Source organism: Glycine soja, chromosome 17, assembly GCF_004193775.1.
Source record: "Glycine soja cultivar W05 chromosome 17, ASM419377v2, whole genome shotgun sequence".
Lineage (NCBI taxonomy): Eukaryota > Viridiplantae > Streptophyta > Magnoliopsida > Fabales > Fabaceae > Glycine > Glycine soja.
In genome coordinates, this window is record NC_041018.1 from 1,965,283 (window position 1) to 1,985,401 (window position 20,119).

The 20,119-nt window shown below is 35.3% G+C and overlaps 3 protein-coding genes and 1 pseudogene across 3 annotated transcripts; 3 read left to right on the forward strand and 1 right to left on the reverse strand.

Annotated features, from left to right (window-relative positions):
• Positions 1 to 1,344: 1,344 nt before the first annotated feature.
• On the reverse strand, positions 1,345 to 4,219 carry LOC114392278. The gene has a single exon (XM_028353345.1). It carries the CDS (start codon positions 4,145 to 4,147, stop codon positions 1,565 to 1,567), a length of 2,583 nt encoding a protein of 860 aa, XP_028209146.1. The 5' UTR covers positions 4,148 to 4,219; the 3' UTR covers positions 1,345 to 1,564.
• Positions 4,220 to 7,014: 2,795 nt separating this feature from the next.
• Positions 7,015 to 9,731, forward strand: LOC114391844. The gene is made up of 3 exons (XM_028352834.1): positions 7,015 to 8,385; positions 8,701 to 8,913; positions 9,095 to 9,731. Exons 1-3 carry the CDS (start codon positions 7,129 to 7,131, stop codon positions 9,236 to 9,238), a joined length of 1,614 nt encoding a protein of 537 aa, XP_028208635.1. The 5' UTR covers positions 7,015 to 7,128; the 3' UTR covers positions 9,239 to 9,731.
• A 1,568-nt stretch (positions 9,732 to 11,299) lies between these two features.
• On the forward strand, positions 11,300 to 16,960 carry LOC114393450. The gene is made up of 12 exons (XM_028354809.1): positions 11,300 to 11,806; positions 12,177 to 12,360; positions 12,476 to 12,544; positions 12,644 to 12,742; positions 12,873 to 12,952; positions 13,039 to 13,870; positions 14,209 to 14,903; positions 15,546 to 15,630; positions 15,721 to 15,772; positions 15,882 to 15,931; positions 16,166 to 16,213; positions 16,316 to 16,960. Exons 1-12 carry the CDS (start codon positions 11,562 to 11,564, stop codon positions 16,490 to 16,492), a joined length of 2,616 nt encoding a protein of 871 aa, XP_028210610.1. The 5' UTR covers positions 11,300 to 11,561; the 3' UTR covers positions 16,493 to 16,960.
• A 1,360-nt stretch (positions 16,961 to 18,320) lies between these two features.
• LOC114393472 lies at positions 18,321 to 19,614 on the forward strand (annotated as a pseudogene).
• The last annotated feature ends 505 nt before the right edge of the window (positions 19,615 to 20,119 follow it).

Below are 20,119 nucleotides of genomic sequence, written 5' to 3' on the forward strand. Positions count from 1 at the left end.
AATATAATTAGAATATTTTTGAGATATGTTTAATCTTCATAAATCTAAAATCAAGTTGTCTATGAGTGGTGAGGATAGTGTCGATCGAACAAATATAATTATAAAATACTTAATCGGGTTGGTCTAATACTAATCGAAAGATCCAAAATACATAGAACAAAAAGAGAGAAGGTTGTTAAAAATAAAAATCTAATTAATGATAAATATTTTAGAAATAATATCATTAAATATGAAATATTAGTTAAAATTTAGTTATATTTTAGTTCATCACGCACAGTTTAGTTTTTTTTTCTTATATTTCAATCTTAAGGAAGTGCATTGGTTATATTATATGTTATTATGCATAATATTACTATTAATTGACTTTATGGTAGGTCTTTATATTTTTTTGTCTTATTATTGTTTTAGTCCATAAAATTGGTGTGTGTCTTTTTTTTAGTCTCTGAAATTTAAAAAGATTTTTTTAGTCTTTGACATGATAAATTGACATTTGTGTCATTTTTTATTATTTTATGACGATTTTTAAATACAAATTCAAGCAATTAAAAAAATAATTTATAACAACTAAAAAGTGCACCGTAGTACATTAATTACCTCAGGAGTTGTCGACTAATTCAAAACAAATCAGTATTATGATTTAATTTAAAAAATCAATCAATTGTTTTGTTAAACTAGTTTTAACAACTTTTAAAATAAGTATATAAATTGGTCTTAGATATCAAAACTAATTTTAAACAAGATTTAACTCCTATTTTAGTATTTGAATTTAGGATATGTATATTTTTTTAGCCCCTAAAATTTAAAACTGTTATTTTCCAGAATTTTGAAATTATTTGTTTTAATCCTTAACGTGATAAATTAATATTTTATGATGATTTTTAGTTCCCATAAATTAATTTTTTATTTTTTAACCGCTTAAATTTACATTTTAAAATTATCACAAAAATATCAAAAAATCACTACAAAATACCATAAAAATATCATAAAATGTCAAATACAACCCCCAAATTCAAATTCAGGGGAAAACACACTCTTTAAACCTTTATTTTTTTATATTCTTTACTTGTTTTTGGTTACATACTCTTTAACTACTACGGACTTTTTTATAACCTATAATATTTGATCTTTTTTTGAGTTTTTTCTCCTTGAAAGAAAAAGTTGTACTAAACACAATTGAAAAAATCTTCGAAATATAAGTAACATTTAATAAATAAAAAATTTCCTAACCAAGTTTTTATGACACTACTGTTTAGGACCACATAAACTCCCTTTAAAAGGCATTACTTTCAGTGGTTAAACATGAAGAAAATGCTAATTGAAATTATGGTTTAACTAAGAAAATGCTAAGAGGAAAATCTTTCAGTATTGATGGTCTGAAGAGGAAAAGCAGCAATAAAGCTACTATGAAAGTATGAACATAAAGATTTCTTGCAATGCTAACAGTCTGATCCTGAAGATCGTTGTTACAGCCATGACTCCCGATAATTGACATCACGAAAAAGCTGAAATGTGAATTCAACTATCATATTTCACATATTCATTATTTGTGAAGTGAACATCTAGGTCAATTCCAATTGGCAGAAAATTTTAGATGAGCAGGAGACTTCAACAATGAAGAAAATAGATGGCACAGAGGCTGGGGATGGTCCTGGAAGAAACAATTCTTCCAATTATCAAAAAGAGTTTGAGATCCTGAAATAGAAGACACTTCAGATACGATCTTCAGAGAGAAACACAAAGCTAATAATTGGCTTCTCCATCTAAGTCCATTGGGAAGCACACAGTCCCCAAACATATTCTTTCCACACAATGGATGATTCTCAACAAGGGCGACTGGACACATGAAACTTGGACTCAATTGACATAGATTACGTACTGCTTGAGTAATTGATTGTTGAACAAGATAGGATTTTTGAGCAACAAATACTTCATAGCTCAAAGGGGATCCTGATGGTCCATCGAAAGGAACAGAAGCAGCATGTGTCAGAGTAAGAATTGCATGTTGCCATATTGAGGGACCGAGAGAACTTGTGATTGACCTTAATATTGGTAAATCATTTAGATCTCTGGTTTGGGCATCTACTCGATCAACATAGAGAATGACATCTGGTGGAAACTTTTTCATATACCTCTTTACAGATGACAATATCTTTCTGTTGTAAGCTTGCTCCTTTATACAGGACTTGAGACCAGGTGTGTCAAGGATTCTGATCTTGATTCCATCAATAGTTCCAGAAACCTCTTTTACAGAAGTAGTGGCAGGTTCAAATGCATTTGTCACGACCTTCATATCACCAAAAATAGAATTTATGGTTGCACTCTTTCCCACCCCACTTCTCCCAAGAAGCAGAATGTTCAAAGAAAAGTCCAAATCATCTTGACAATTTTCTTCAAGCTTCTTTGCTGATGTTTTTGCTGATTTAATGATAAATTCCTGATTCAAGCGCCTTTCAATATCTGCGACCAACCTGTATAAAACTTTTGAAACCAAGGAATCTTCAAGAGATAAGCTTATTCGCAGGACAAGCCTCAAGAATTTCACACTTATGGCCTGTATATTCTGTATTTTCCCCTTTTCCTTCTCAGTTATGTTGTGCTGGAAACCAGCTCGAGCATCGTAATATGGTAACTGTAAGGAACTGAAAGTAGCTGGATCTTCAAGACAGATAACACTGGATTCATCAGCAGAGGTGACTGTACCTGAGCTGCCATCTGATTCATCATCACTATCAGCATAAATGAATTGGCCTTTTGCATCATCCCTAGTTGGTAAGTTCATTGATCCATGTGAAATCCTGATGGTCTGTTTTTCTTGAGAGTCCTTTCCAGAACCTTTTGAACCCAGAAGAATAGAGAAAGCTGAAATTTGTTCCCTGAACTGCTCAAGGGCAACTGTTGTCAACCCTTCCACATCCCCATCTGAAGCAGAACCTTCTCTGTCTGATTCTTGGCTAGCCGTGTTTAACTCAACAGTAGTCTCTTCTTTTGCAGCGAATCCCACTTTAAGTGCTTCCACATGTTCCGCTGAATGGTAATCAGAAAACAATTCATCTTCTAGACTAACACCTAGACTCGTTTCAGACAAATCCTTTTCCAAATAACATTCTTGAAGATGCGTGGGGTCAAGAACTTCACAAGACTCAACACTATGAATTATGTTACTTTCATAAGCATCATGATTGGATTCAAAACCAGCAGAAGAATCACACAATTCAGCATTTGAGTCTACTACAGATCTAGTTATACTTACCAGATTCTCACATCCCTTTACTTGATCATCGGCAACACCTCCACTTCCATTAGCTTCAGTGGTTTGAGTCGCTGCACTATACTGAACATTTTCAGCAGATTCAGGTTCACATGTGATGCAATGTACTTGGGAGTTGTGTTCTGGTAGGTCATGAACACTCATATGATGTTCCTGTAATATGCTGTTGCTGCAATCCTCAAGACTGGACTTCAATAAGCCGGTGTCACCAACAACAATTGAAGCTCCTCCATCCAACTTCCCTTGCATTGTGGTATCAGTCTCAACCAGCTCAACACTCTCCAGTTCATTGAGTACCACTCTTGGCACGCCAAATCCCTCTTCGTTGTTGAAATTGTCCTGTGAATGCTCCGACGTAACATCAGAATCTTTTGCACTAGAGTATTCATGATAAGCAACCCTAATTCCAAGAACCGGGTCCAGAACATGCTCATCCACATCCAATTCCTCGTCACTGCCACTGAAAAATGCGAAATCATTTGCAAGCAGTGATTGACTAACAGGTAACAAGTTCGTAAAAGTCGACGCCTCGTGATTTTCTTCTTCTGAGTCCAGCATCTTAATTCTGGGCGCACCTTCCTCTTCTCCTTCTTCTTCTTCATTGTCGTCGTCTTCGTCTTCGTCTTCGTCTTCGTCTTCGTCCACTTCATCATTAAAGGTAGACAAATGGGCAAAAGGAGTAACCCGCAAAGGTGCAGCATGCATGGGAGATAGCTGCACACACTCATCATCTTGAAAAAACTCTTCTTCTTCAGATTGAGAAAGAGTATCATTACTTGCAACATCGAGGTCGGAATCATCAGCTTCGAGAGTAAGAGGAGCTCGGATTTGAGGAGGTGCAGACATGAAGAAGAAGCTCTTCGAGTCTGAAGAAGCCATGCGGTGGGAAATGGATAGAGACTTCCGCACACAATTTTCAATTCAAAATTTGGATTTCCCCAACCTATCCTTTCGATGATTCTATTTAAAGACGAAAACAGTTGGGCCAAAACCGAACGACGCGGGAAAGTTGGGGGGGATTGCTTGGGGAACCCAGCATTTTTGCTGGGGCACCCAGCAAATTTCCTAAATGCCGAAAATACCCTTATAAATAGCAGTAGGATTTTTTTATTTCTGCAGCGTCATTTTTTTCCCGTAAAATTTCCGTAAGTCTTGCTTCCATTAAGGGCCATTTGGAAGTGTATTTGTTCTCCAATGATGTACGTGCGTTGGTGAGGAGTATACGGTAAATTTTGGTCAATTTTTGTTGCTGGAAAATGAGAGAAGTGCCAAAAAAAGTTGACATACGTACGGATTGCCAATCCTTATAGTTCATATGGATCAGCAATCCGTACGTACGTCAAATTTTTTTTTATACCGGCCTCTTTTTTATACGGATTACAATTTTTTTTTTAGTAAAAAAAACCAAAAATAACAAATTTTTTGCAATGATAAAACAAATGAATTCACATAATATTTTAATGATTAATTTTAATTCATTTATTGCTTAAATTTAGTTATTAATTTTAATTTCCTAATTGGTTAAATTTAGCAATGATAAAATTTAATTTAGTCATTAATCAAAAATATTTTTTTCCAAAAATAATGGGATAATATTAGATATTACAAAAAACTATTATATACAAGTTGCAACAAATTTAGAATCTAACACATGGTAAAACAATTATTATAAGACAACTATTATATAAATAAATTGTTCAGAAGTAATTAAAATGTTCGAAATCCTAAAATGTCTATAAACATGACCAATAAAGCACACGGTTAAGGGTGAGATCAATGAATTCAAAAACGATTTTCATGTCAGCTTTCAAGGATAAAGTTTTGCATAAATGTTTCCATCCAGCTTCAATTTTAAGTGTCTTCTTCCAATGATTGAACATAAGCCGACATTCTGCAACGTTCTCCAAGTGCAAATGAGTTCAGCGTTTGTCTTTAAGAAAATAACACATGCTGTTTGAAACGTCCCGATATTAAGAATAATATTATGTCAACAATTTATGTAAAGAAATTTAAAACTTGAAAAATAAAGAAATGTTGACAACTAAATTAGGAAGTTGGTAATTTCCTGCTCAGTGAAATAAACCTTGAAGGTGACAGAACCCGACACTTGATGGTATAAAGAGTGTCATATTGGAAATGATATGGGCAGATAATTGGTCTTGAATATGGTAAGAAAAAATGCACTCTTACCATAATAATTCAAGGATACAAGATGATCTCTGATCAACTGGTAAAAATCTCGTAGTGTTGTACACCCTGCTACAATGACTAGTTGATCCAAATCTTTGAACGTACTGGACGGTGTACATGACGTTATGATAATTTCCGTCTTTATCAATCAAATGTCGTACACCGTCCAGTACGTCCTTCCACTTGACAGCACATACCTTACCAATTTCACCGAAAATCTACGTGTCGTATCACAAGATAAGGTTGGTTAGTTACACGAAATAACAGAAAAAATCAAATGTTAATTAAATCAAAATAAACATGACCTGGTCCCTGGCGTGAACGGTTTGGAAAAAAAGTCTCTGGTGGAGCCGCGACATTTTGTATCATGTTTGCCAATTCCCTCTATTCCCTGTGCTCTTCAATTGTTAATTCTGACATGATTAACATTCAAGCAATTAACAAGCATTCAAGCACAAAACATAATTAATATTCAAGTAACTATATGTTAATTCTTACTAGGCACATTCATACGAAGTTGTTCCAGTTCCTCATTGAAGCTGGTCCAACATGATGATGACGCACGAGAGCGTAACATTCTGAAATATATTTGATAAAATAATATTTTTGTATTTTTGTTCTACTTTTCCTGTTTCTAATCTAATGTTTGTGTTAAAAAATTAATATAATCTAATATAAATTGTAATCTAATCCTCTAACATTTTCTTATTCTAATCTAATGTTTGTGTTAAAAAAAACTAATCTAATATAATCTAAATTGTAATCTAATCCTACTAACATTTCTCAGATAAACTGAATAATAAATAAATCATTCATAAAATCAATAACAGACAAACTAAAATCAATATAAATATCCTTCATTTTTCCTATTTTTGTTCTAATAAAAAACCTTTTTAAAAATAAAATAAAAAATATTTTTTTTTATATAAAGTCATATGGATTGGCAATTCATATGAAAAAATGTTTTTTTTATAAAAAAAAAAGCCATACGGATTGCCAATTCGTATGACCTTTTCACAAAATAAGCACGGAACAAACATAGAATCATAGAACAAGACGCCCAACAATACACAAAACACAAAACAAGCAGCAATGGTGCAAACAAAAACACAAAACAATACACAATACAAAACAAGGCAGAACACGAACCACAGAAGGAAGAAGATTCACTAACCTCAACAGGAGAATAAGACGCCGCAACAACGAGGAAATGAAGAGGAGGCAGTGAAGAGGAGGCCGCAACTGACAGTGGAGAGACCGCCGGAGAAGATGAGGCAGTGCAAAAATGAAGCCACGAAACGGAGAGGGACCGTTCTCTTGGAGGAAGAACAAGAAGCATTCTCTCGAGGAAGGAAGAAGAAGAAATTTCATAAATGCATAGTGACTCGTATGGATGAGTCACCGTGCTACTTTTATATTAAAGGATGAAGGACATTTTCGCCCTTTCATCCAGGTTGCTGGGTGCCCAGCAAAAATGCTGGGTGCCCCAAGCAACTGCCAAAGTTGGGCCAGAACAAGACCAAGCCTAGTCCCAGGAACGATGATTACGCTGAATTCTTCAAATGTGTAAACTGAAACGGAACGAAAGTTCAGCTCCTTCTTCTTCTCATGGAGGAAACTAACCTAAGCAACACGCATCCACACTGATTCCAAACCGAACAGAGGTTCCAATGGCGAGTGCGCATTACACTCTTTCCTCTGTTCTCGCGCCTCAAGCTACCGGACGAACCACTCTTCGTATTCCAATTTCTTCAAAACGCCACAGGAAAAACCATTTGCGACCCAAAATTCTGAAAATCCTTACTAAACCTTACCCACTCACCCTTCCTCTTCTACCATCACCACCGCCGCCGCCACACCCTATCGTCTTGCCTCAAGAAAACAACAACCTCTGTGTCGAGCTTCCCGCCGAAGAGACGCTCGCCGGAGAACCAGATAAATTGGAAGAGTTACAAGTCTCGGAGGGCACCACGAAGGACAATGGTGTTTTCCAGAACGTTTCTGCCGTGGATATATTGAAATACGGCGGTATGTATTTTCTTGGGTTTTTTGTGTTGCAGACGATTTACACCGTTTGGATTGTGGGGATTTTCAAATTCAACCAGAAGGATAGGGATTTGGAGATAGATAGGGATGAGAAAACTGTGTCATGGCCTGTTCATGGTGCTAGCAATGTTTTTCTTTCTGAGGAACAAGTTTTAATGGATAAGAAAATCGAGGAAATTAAGTTAATGGCCAGAGAAGCGCGGCGAATTGAATCGGAGAAGAAAGGTAAAGAGGATGAGGATGAGGATTTTGAAGTGGATGATGATGATGACGACGAAGGTGCTGTTTCTAGTAATAGACTTGGTATTGAGAAAGAGATTGGTGAGCGATTGTTAAAGGTGCAGAATAGGATTAATGGTAGTGCTAAGGATATTTCAGCAGCGTTACAGATTAATTCTCGTGGGAATTCTGCAGCTGGAGTGGATAGGGGTGTCAATAAGAATGTGAAGAATAAGGGAAATGAGGCATTGGTGTTCAAGAAGAAGTTTAAATTCAAAAGCCCTTCTACTAAGGATACAAAGACTCCCAAGGGCTTTCCAGGGAACCGAGATTGGAAAGAATCTAAGGCAACGAAGAGGGGTTCAGAAAGTAAGAAAGCAGCTCAAGATCATGGAAGTGATGATGTTTCTGATCATGCACAAATGTTACATGAAGATAAACGAGCCAATCAGCCGGAGCTTGTGACGCAGAAGAGTGTTTCTAGTGTTCCTTCGGAAGAAGGAGGAAAAGTTGTTGATGACAAGTCCAAGGTGATGCAAGACAGTATAAACGGCAATTCAAGGCATGAATTGGCTAAAAAAAATTCACAAGCTAACAGAGTCAAAGTTAAGCAAGCGAATACTAAAACTGATGTGTGGTGGCTGAACCTCCATTATGTTTTTGTAAGTGCAAGAAAGTTCTTTTTGTTTACTTGTTTCTCGGTTGGATAATGTCTACCCATTACTGCACCACCATGAATCTTCAAAAACTCGCCATTCTTAAAAGCAATGAAAGCTTTAATTTTTTCTTGTTGTATTAAGTATATACTATAATTTAATCCTTAAAAACTTTGACAAAGCCAATGTCCTGCATTGTAGGACACAAATACACTGGTACGTCTGTTGTAAGTTAGCTTGAACCATCATTTAGTTATTATACATGTCCCTGTGTGTATCCAGTTACATCTGATCATAAAGTCACTCTCTATATTTGTGAAGGTCATTCTCATGCAAAGAGATTCCGAGGAAGGATTAGAAGGTCTATATTATGGCCTAAAGTTCACCTCTAAGGAACAGGAACAAAGTGATGATGATTCCTATACAGTTGCTTTTGAGGATCATGCTGATGCCAACAACTTCTGTTTTCTATTAAAATCCTTTTTTGAAGATTTGGGGTCTTTTAGTGCTTATGCAGTTCCAATGCCAATACAAGTAAGAATCTTATATGCCCTAACATAGAACTGAAATGTCTCATTGCTACATCTGAACCAGGCATATGAAAATTGGAACTGATCATTTAGTGGCCAATTGTATGAACCTTTAATTAGCTGTGGAGTGTGCAATCATGTTTTATACATTCCTTATCCTAAGGGGCACTTCTAATATTTTGCAGGAACTGAATGAAGAAATAATATCACGTGCCAAGAAAGTGGTAGTTGTGAAAAAGAGGCAGCTTCAACTCTATGCTGGGCAACCACTTGCTGATGTTGAAATGCACTTGCGCTCTATAATAGAGCAAGATCAAATTGCACCATAATCACATTTATATGACCGTTACTTTATCAAGTCCTACAATAAATGTCCATGATGAAGTCTTGAAGAAACGGCAACTCTACCACAATTGGTGGTCATGGTATATGGGGACACTTAGTGAAAATTTGTAGTGTTTCACTTCCATCAAAATCAAAAGTTGGAGTTGATGGAGCCGATTGCTGGGCACACAGGTGAAGAATGCTTTTTAGTGACTGAATCTTGGTCTATCTTTTGAAAAAATTTCCTAGTATTTTTTCAATGCACGGTATTCCAAAGGGAAGTGCCCGTGCTAGAGCCACTAGATACTTTTATCATTTAGAAGTCCTATTGGTTATTGTGAGTAGGTGAGGGGGCAGGATATGTGGGGAAATTAGTTGTAATGTAAATTCTGAAATTTTGAAAATCAATTCAAATTGCAAGAATAATAAATTTGATCTACAGGGCAGTGCGAGCTTGAAATAATAATGATATTTCCAGCTCGGAATATGAGAGGCCAAGTTTTCCGAATTCCAATTGATCTTAAGTTGTCCAAAAATTATGGCAACAAGATAAATGGAATATACTGCATCAAACTAGAAGAAATTTTCATTCCAGCATTACTCCTCATGCAGAATCATGAATGTTTGTTTCTACACTTACATCTAAATTTCTGAACTCTGCTCAAGTATGAGTCGTATGAAAATATAGATTGGGGGTGCTTAAACAAAGCTCCTTGTGCAATTTTATGAGCGTTTGTGGTTTTTACACATAAAGCTTTAAGGATTAACAATCTTAAATATTGAAAAAGTAGGAATGGGTGGTAGCTTGGATTGCAGACGCTCTGACACTTGCTTCTGTTCCTTACCCCCATGCATTAAAGATGAAATATTTCGTGCTCCACTAAGGTCGGGCCTAGCAGTGGGGGTTTAAGCAGTCATTGAGCAAGGCCCTATCTGCTTCTTCACACACAAACCGTTTTTCTTGGCATGCTTTCAGCAGCTGCTGCAGTAGCTGTTGAAATGTGAACAATAAGTCAAATTTGGGCCATGCATCATAGAATCATACAACATTACGAATCTACAAAACAGGGTCACAGAAAATGGTAATTGAACCCACACCAAGCCACCAAATGCTTCAGTGGTGGAAGGTTTAAGCATCTTGCTACCACATCCCATAACAGATTTTACACACAAACACTCGGATTATTCATTGTCTTGGTCACCTCCAGCACAACTTTTCCCGTTTACATTATACATTCCCCGAACTCAGAAACCAAACACCCATAATATGTTTGGAGGTGAAGAAAGAAATTAACTAATGACTGTTTTTTCTTGTTTGGTTGGGGAAAGGTATAATAAGAAAATGATAGAAATGTTGACTTTTGCAAAAAAATAAATCAAAATTTCCTTTCTTTTTCACTTTTTCTTTAATTTGAATTTCAAACCTTTTTTTTTTGTTTCCTCATTTTCTTTCTATCATATCAAACATTTTTTCAAAATTTAATACTATTAACAAAGGGGTATAAGTGTAACAGTAAAAGGAAAAAAACAGTATTTCACCACGCAAACATAAATAAATAAATAAAACAATACTATCATAGCTAATAATTCAAATTAGGTGGCAAATCATAAATAATTAATTTATCAGATTTAATATTTTATAATACAATTACAATAGCACGTTTGACAGTCACCTATTCACCTTCATCTACAACACGCTTCAATTAAAATTTATTTATTTCTGTTAAAATAAGTTTTATACTGTTTTAGATTAAGTTTATTTGAAAAATGTAAAAATATGAATAAATAAATTGTTTATTTAATATAAAAAATAAATTTTATAATTTAGATGTTACTAATAAGTATTCAACAACAACTTATAAATATTTATTTATTAAAAAATGACTCCATTATACATTTTTCACACAAAGATAAAAAATATTAGTATTTTTTACTTTTTAATTAATTAGCAAGGATTAAATATGCTTTCTATCTTCTATTTTCTTAATCTAAACTATTTAAAAAATATTTAATTTCTATTTATTTATTACTCTTCTCTCCCATTTAGTCTTCGTTCTGTATACGAAAGTAACGTAAGTTGCAATTGCAAAAAGGTCCAGTGTTCCATTTCGGACAGGGAAAATTAGGAAAATGAACAATACATTATTACAGTGATTCGATTACAACGGAGCGTTGCACTGAATCGGCAAGAAAAAGCCAAACACAATGAATAGAGAGAAGAAGAAGAAGAAGATTATTAATTACAATAAATAAATAAATCGCCGTGCAAATAAAACCGTTGGATCGATCGAGAATGAGAATGAGAATGAGAATGAAAGTGTGCGTTTGATGAGTATGGAGGAACCTCAGTTCCGCGAACATCCCAAAGCCAAAATCGCCACCATTCCGCCGTCGCAGCACTCCGACGGCGCCGCCGCCGAATTGCGCGGTGCCGATTGCAACCTGGCTTCCCTCTGCGAGCATGTCCAAATCGAAGGCTTCAATTCGGGTTCCTTCTCTGATATCGTCGTCAATGCCATGGGTTCCACTTATCACCTCCACCGTCTTATCCTCTCTCGCAGTTCGTATTTCAGGTAAACGATCCTCACTCTCTTCTCTTCTCTTCTGTTTGTTTCACCTGGCGTGCTTCTTCTCTTTCGCTGTTTTCTCTCTTTCTTAGTTGCAGATGGAGCCTGTTAAATTACTTACTAAGTGAGACGTGCGAATTATTCTTCCCTGTATACAGAATTTTGCAATCTTTATCATGCTTAATTTATTCTTTAGGTTTATTTCTATTGTTGTGTGAATTGTTAATCCAGACGCTGTATAATAAACCTATAGTAGTTATACTAAGGATGATTTCTGATTGGTTAAGTCACTGTCAGTACATGTCTATTGAACTCTTTATTTTGTTGGTCTTACAACATTGCTATTATTTATCGTCTCAACACTGATGTGTGTTAGGAACATGCTTCATGGGCCTTGGAAAGAAGCCGGTGCTCCTGTTGTGGCTCTTCATGTTGATGATAAGAATGTTAATGATGAGGCAATTGCAATGGCTTTGGCATATCTATACGGACACCACCCTAAGCTTAATGATAATAATGCTTTTCGTGTTCTTGCTGCTGCTTCCTTTCTTGACCTTCAGGTATGATGTTTACATATTAACCGTTTATATGTTTTATTTTATTAGTTATTGTTAACTTGCTTCTTAAATTTTCCAATGCTTTTTATTTGGTGTATCTATACATCTATCTATGCAGGATTTATGTGGAATTTGTACGGATTTCATTATATCTGAGCTGTGGACTTCAAACTTCTTGGCTTATCAGGTTCAAGGATCCAGATGCTTTTATAGCCCCATTGTCAAATTTAAATAACAATGCATAATTTTATTGGTTAGTTATTGGTGGTGTATGATTGCAAGCTAGGTGTTTGCGGAGAACCAAGACTATGGCATGCATGGGGAGCGTGTTAGAACTGCTTGCTGGGGCTACCTCTGTCAAAGTGGTGGCATGGAATTGAAAGAGGTAATGCGGAAAATAGAAGTGCTGGCTTGCATCTGGTGGTTTTGGGTCTTCTGGTTCTTGATTATATGTTTATTACGAAATCGAGGATTAAGTTAGAATCATTGGATTAAACAACATTTTCTTGTTGCAGGTGCTTCCTAAACTTTCATCTCAAACATTACATGCATTACTGACTTCTAATGATCTGTGGATACTCAATGAAGAGAAACGGTAAGTGGTTCCTGAGTCTTTATTTGGTTTTGTGGTTAACATATTGCTTTTGTAAACTGCATAACACTCTAAAACTTTATATAAAGGTTCGAATTGGCTTTGTACACATTCCTGGCAAAAAGTGCTCATTGCAAGGTTGAACATCCTGCGCATGGAATTTCTGGCACTGAGTCTGCAACCGGTATCCACACTGATTCTGGTAGCTCCAAGGGAAAAATTGTAACTGATAGCTGTACTAGTAACAGGTTGGAAACTGACATGGGGAAAATTGGTCTTAAAACTGATCTAAAGGACCCTAGCACTCCTAGTCTTCTAGTTGAGGTTGCAGATCCAGTGGCAGACTTCAAAGATGGGGGGGTTTCTGTTTCCAATGAACAGGTTCCACAAGCTTCATATGTCAGTTCACCAAACCTGAATCCAAGATATTCTTGTGACATGGAAGGGCCGTCATTGGGTAATTCATTGCCTGATACAGATGAGGTGAGAACATCGTGTTATGTTGAGACACCTCTTGGTGCTGGAGCTACTAGTATGGGAGCCACTGGAGTGGGTATTGAAGGGACATCTGAAGAAGGACCTTTCTACCATTTAGACAACAATAGTTGGTTAGTTAGAGATCAATCAAGATATTGCTTTTCATCGAATTCTTGTAATGAGCTGACATCCAATGATTGGGGAAGATATGGAACTCCTTTATTTTCATGGAATGGCCAGGTTGTTGGCAGAAGACAGCTTAAATCTCACCCCAGAGGAAACTTCAGAGGTCATGGAGATGAATATGACGCATTTTTCAATATATTTGAAGGGGGGTCCCTTTTATATTGCAATATGTCTTTTGATGCACTTCTAAATGTCAGAAAGCAACTTGAAGAATTAGGTTTCCCTTGCAAAGCTGTAAATGACGGTCTTTGGCTGCAGGTTGGACTTAGATTAATTTGTTGTTTAAATTTAGTATTGCATTTGCCATATCAAAAAATGCTTATATAATTTCAAAGTTATATTTTTCATTATGCCTCTGAAGTAACCAAGTTTAACAAGTTATAATTTTTGTTTTGCCTCTAAAACAAACCCAATATCTGGCTCAAAAAAAAAAAACTTCTATCCCTGAAATATTTAAATATATTAATTATTACAATCTCAATCTTTGCAAATCAATCATTCAATATATAAGTCATTGAACTTGGTATAGAAATTATTGGTTATGAAATGTTGTTGACATTATTGTTTTGGTGTTTTAATCTTCATTCCTTTTGTAGATGCTTCTTAGTCAGAGGGTACAAGAAATTGCTGCTGATACATGCAAAGTTTGCTCCCTCATGAACATGGCCTGCACTTGTCAGAAGCAATTTGCATTTTCACATGGAGCTTCTACCTCCGGATCTTACGTGCAAGAACACAATCAGAACATTATGCCTGGCAATGTGGGAAATATATATGTTGCTGAATCTTCTGCAGGCGAAAGAAATGGCCTTTTTAGACCTGTACGAGTACATGTTAGAGGTGCTATTGATGGGCTTGCAGGTATTGGCCGTGGAACTACATTTGTTCCAGCATCTGCTTCACCTCCTACACGTTTTGTCTTTTCTCGTGTACCATTTGGAGTTGGCAACAGAAACTATCCTCAGTCTGCGGCCAATGATGATTCAGAGGCACGTGCTGACCCAAATGGAGACCTGGCTGGAGATGGGTTGACAGCTTTAGTTGGGCTAAGCCTGGGAGGGAGTAATGGAACTAATGTACATACAGAGCTAACACAAAGGGGGTATGAAATGGGCTTGCAAAGCAGCATGTCTGGAACTACCGCTGGAGGTGCAAGTACTGGTGGCATTCCCATGCAGATGTTAGAGACACCGGAACATACCATTGGTATAGAATGGGATAATGTCAACAGTACTTCCATATCATTGGATTTGAAAGCACCTTTAAGCCATTTTCCCCCTTTTCGCTTTGGGTAAGTTAACCTCTTTGCAACTATTGGCAATTTTTAACATAAATAGGGTATATTGATAGTTGTCATATGGGCTGGGTTTTGTGCCACAATTTGCATATTCACAATATTAGAATCTTTAATATTAACACATCTTTTTTTCTCTTTTATTTTTCCTTGGGATGATTTTCTTCTGATACTTTCATTACCAGAACCTGGTTGTTGATGCTATTTTGCAGGATTTTTAAGACTTTCTTAAACCTCATATGCATCAAATATTCATATACTTGTATTGTTTGTGTGCCATCTTCCTCTACTTTTCTTCCCTTCTTTCTTCTCCTTGTTTCCTTTCAATTGTGTTTCTTTTTTATATAATTCTTCTCTCTTTCAGATATATGTGTCTAATATTTTATGATCAATGTTGTTTCCTGAATCCATGGAAGGTGTCTTGCAATGCAATCTGGGTGTGATTTTAGGAGGACCTCTTGCAGTTTCTATTATTTCTTGTATTTCTGTTTTCAGTTGCTTTGTCATATAACTCATACATTTTGTCTTGCCCCTGCTGCTTCTGTTTGTGTTTTTCTATCTTCGGGGTTCCCAAATTCTTGGGGCACTAAGCTTCATCAATATATTTAAATGTTCTGTAAATTTGTACTGGTTTTGTAGTGTACGTTTCGAGGATGTGCATAGGCTTGGTGAGGGCCAGGTTAAGCATTCCCCAGAAGTTTTCTATGCTGGTTCTTTGTGGAAGGTACATGGACTTCAATTCATCATTATATTCATTTATGATGATTTTTGCATCTCCTGTTATGAATAGAATTTTATTTTTTTTAATCACCAGGTCAGTGTACAAGCTTTTAATGATGAAGACCCCCAAGGGCGGCGAACCCTTGGTAATGTTTTAATACATGAAATTCCCACCTTTGGGATGTGAATTAAGATTTATTAAATAAAGAAAATCTTTTTTGTCTGTCTGGAAACTTATTTTTAATGCTAATGCAGGGTTGTTTCTTCACCGTCGGAAGGCAGAGATAACTGATATACATAGAAAGGTTAGCTGGACTGTTTTCGTATTTGAATGAGTTGGGGCCTAAAGATAATTTGGAATTAGATTATGCTATTAAGTTTGAAATTCTTTATTTCATTAATATTAATATAGAGTAATGCCTTTAGTAGTAGTACAGCGCCTTTTTTATAGACAGCTGATTGCAGTGATTACCTTCGTACATATAGATGGTCAATTAGATGTTAGCTTTGATTTCTATATCTATGAAATGTATTATCAGGTGCATATGTATGTTGACTCGCGTGAAAAGGTGACTGCACGCTACCAGGTAATATCAGCAATGGATTACAGCATTATTAATATTTGGTGTTTCATGATGTTCTATCATTTTGATTAATAATTTTGGGATCGTTCTGTTTTTAACATTTAGTTGACTGTTCCATCGAAGAGGGAAATGACGGTGTTTGGAAGCTTTAAACAAACAGGCACTCTTCTACCTAAAGCTCCTAAGGGATGGGGATGGCGAACTGCTCTGCTATTTGATGAGCTTGCTGATCTTCTCCAAAACGGTGCCCTAAGGGTCATTGCTGTAGTGCAGCTTGTTTAAAATTAAACGGTTAAAACATTAAGTTTTGCACACCATGGCTGAACATGCTGATGATTTGAGAAAGTAAAATTACTAGTCAGTTTTTTTCTTTTGTAAAACATAAACTTTCTTTCTTTTGTCCAGTCTTGGGGGATGGACGATGGTGAAAGCCTCATTGTACATGATAAAAAATGAGAATTATGAAACTGCATGCTATTGTATGAATAGTATGGGATCAGTAATTCAGTTTACTATACACCATTTAGTCTGGCTTTCTCCATTGTATAAGCAAGATGTCAGCATCATGATGTATACACATTATAGATGTCTTTCTTTTTTTGTGTAACGTTTATCTTTTTTTGTTTTCAGACTAATCATTGTCTGAAAATAATCCCTAAACCATGACGTTTCTACATACGTTAGCGTCTAGGGTTACGTTTAGTCAGAAGTCGGTACTGTTGACTTGGAAATGGAGGACTATTTTTATCAGTGTGACCTGCTTATCTTTAAATTCTTCCAATTATAGGTCATGTGAACCCGAAATGGACGAATGGTAACCTTTTTATTCTGAATGAGAACTGAGAACTTTAGTTGTTCGTCAAGATGATTGATTTCAATTATGTGAAGGGTGGAAGTGGAATTTGAGATTCTTGAACATCACTTTACTCTTCCTTTAGCTTTTAATTTTCAAGCTTTCGCAAGTTTAAAATAAATTGGTTAAAATATAAATTTGGGAGGGCGAGCCCTGGTGTAGCGGTAAAGTTGTGCCTTGGTGACTTGTTGGTCATGGGTTCAAATCCGGAAACAGCCTCTACGAAGTTTTTTAAAATATAAATTTGATTTCTGTGCAATATTTTTTAGATTTGATTTTTATATGAAAATCCCTAAACCAATTTTTTTTGTATGAAAATATTGTCAATAATCTTTATGTATAATTTTTTTATTTCTTAGATTATTTGTTTTTTACTCTAAAGCAAAATACTCACTTTAGAAGAGTTGAATCTTTTTTTTATGGTAAAAAAAGTAAAAATAAAAATTAACCCTTAAATCTTTTTTTATTTCTTTATGTAGGAGTAAAAGTAATAAATATTAACCCTTAAATCTTATTATACAAGGTAAAAATTAAAATACTCAAGTTATGTGAATTTTTTTAATAAGTCGTCTGTTTTTTTTTTTTAAACGGTAGTCTGACTTTAAAAACACTTTGATTATCCATATATATATTTTTGGTATTAAGATCATCCATATATGATTGTGTAATTTAAATTTATTTATTTATTTTAGTTTCTTATAAAAAAACATTTATGATGTGTAGATTACACAAACTAAAATACTAATATTTTACAAAATTTATTTTATAGAACAATCTAGTGATTATTTTTTTGAGATTATTTTTATTAAAAAAAAGTAGAAACAAATTTATGTTTGCTTATAGTTATAAATAATATTTTTAAAAACTAATTTTATGAGATAAATAATTTCTATTTTAATCCGATTTTAAATTCTTTTTAGTTTTCGATTATTTGGATGAGTTCAAACAAATGCATAAAAACTATTTTAAAAAAAAGCAATGTCTTTTTATAATAAAAAATTATTTTACAAAAAAAGAAGGTACTAATAATGAACGGGCCCATAAGTAATTAAATATGCATGGTTTAGTTGATTGTTGACCATTCATCCAATTTTTGGTGGCATATAATTCAAAGGATGGACTGGTGAAACAAGAAGAATACTAAACAATGAAGAAGCATGGGAAGAGTACTAGACAAGGAACAATTGTGATAGCGTCTTTCTTTTATCTCCTCTATATATATCTAAGTTATGCTGCAGAATAATCAATCGCCCAAAAATGAAAAAAGACAATCATAGAGGATTAAGGAGAAGGAACAAGACCGTGTTTCTGCCACAGGAATTGATCATTCAAATCTTGTTGAGGTTGCCGGTCAAGTCTCTTATCCGTTTCAAATGCATCTCTAAGTGGTGGCTCTCTCTTATCAATCCCCCACTTTGCAAAATCACATTTTGAACTAGCAGCCGCTCGCACACACAGACTTGTGTTCTTAGACACTTCTTCTTTTACAACCCGATCCTTAGACTTCAATGCTTCCCTTCACGATGATTCTGCTTCCGTTGCATTAAACAACAACTTTCTTATCACCAATAATGTTCAAATCCTAGGTTCCTGCAGAGGCTTTGTACTTTTGGACTGTTGTGGAAGTCTCTGGGTGTGGAATCCATCACAGGTGCCCACAAACAAGTATCTTGCTCACCAATTGATATGAATGTATCTTTTTACACGTTTCTATATGGTTTTGGGTATGACCCATCAACAGATGACTACTTGGTGGTTAAGTGTCTTACAATCCAAACTTGGATGATTATGTGACCAGTTTAGAGTTTTTCTCTCTCAGAGCCAATGCATGGAAAGAAATTGAGGGTGTGCATTTGTCTTATACTCTTATATGAACTGCTGTGATGATATCAGACTAGGGTGGTTCTTGAATGGTGCCATTCACTGGTTGGCTTTTTGCCATGATGTATCGATGCAAGTTATTGTTGCCTTTGATTTAGTGGAAAAGAGTTTTTCAGAAATACCTCTGCCGGTTGATTTTGACTGTGACTTTAATTTTTGTGATTTGGCGGTACTTGGAGAATCTCTCCGTCTACTTGTTTTTTGAGCAGAAATATGGGTCATGCAAGAATATAAAGACGTTCCCAATCAATACTTCTCCCTAATTTGCTCTACAAAAAGTGGTGATATTATAGGGACAGATGGAAGTGCATGATTGACAAAATGTAACAATGAGGGACAGATGGAAGTGCATGATTGACAAAATGTAACAATGAGGGACAGCTGCGAGAGTATCGATCCTATTCTAATGGTTCAAGTGGATACCATCAGGTGGCTGTGTATTCAGAGTCTCTATTTTCACTGGTGAATGAGAAGAATTAGGCTGTGAAATAATTTTTGATACCTTTACTATTTTCTTGATACTTATTCTGTGTTATGATTTATGAATCCTTCTAGTATAATAAAGCATGTAAAAGTAATAGGCAGAGTGATGAAGCTGTTGTTTTTTTGCAAAAAAAAGTTGTGGTTCCATCATTATGTTCTGTTTGATGATTATTTCATCATGACGTTATTACCGCGTAATTGTTTGTAATTTGTATCCTTCCACTCTCTCACGGGGGTTTTAGGCTTTCAGCTTAAGCCTTAATAGTGATTTATGGCATTCCTATCATTACATGTAGGAAAATTTTAAATTGGAACATTCAGTTAATAACTGACAACACTATTGATATGAAGTTATTAATAATGCGATGTCCAATTTAGTCTAAGATACATGTCAACATTTTGTGAAATCAGTACTATCTATCTCGTAGGTGTTTGTTTTCATATTTGTGTATTGATTTGCACATGATTTACCATAACTTATGAAGATATATTTTATCAATATAAAATTGGACTTTTACTCCACATATTGACATGAATAAGAAGTAGCCAAGCAGTGCACCAAAGAGGCAAGAATTACTCTGCCTATTTTTGCCATCTGAAATGACAGAAATGCTAAATACTTACTGATAAGTTTGAAGATATTAATCTTTTGCCTTTTGTAATGACTAATTTATTAAAGAATATGAATTTTC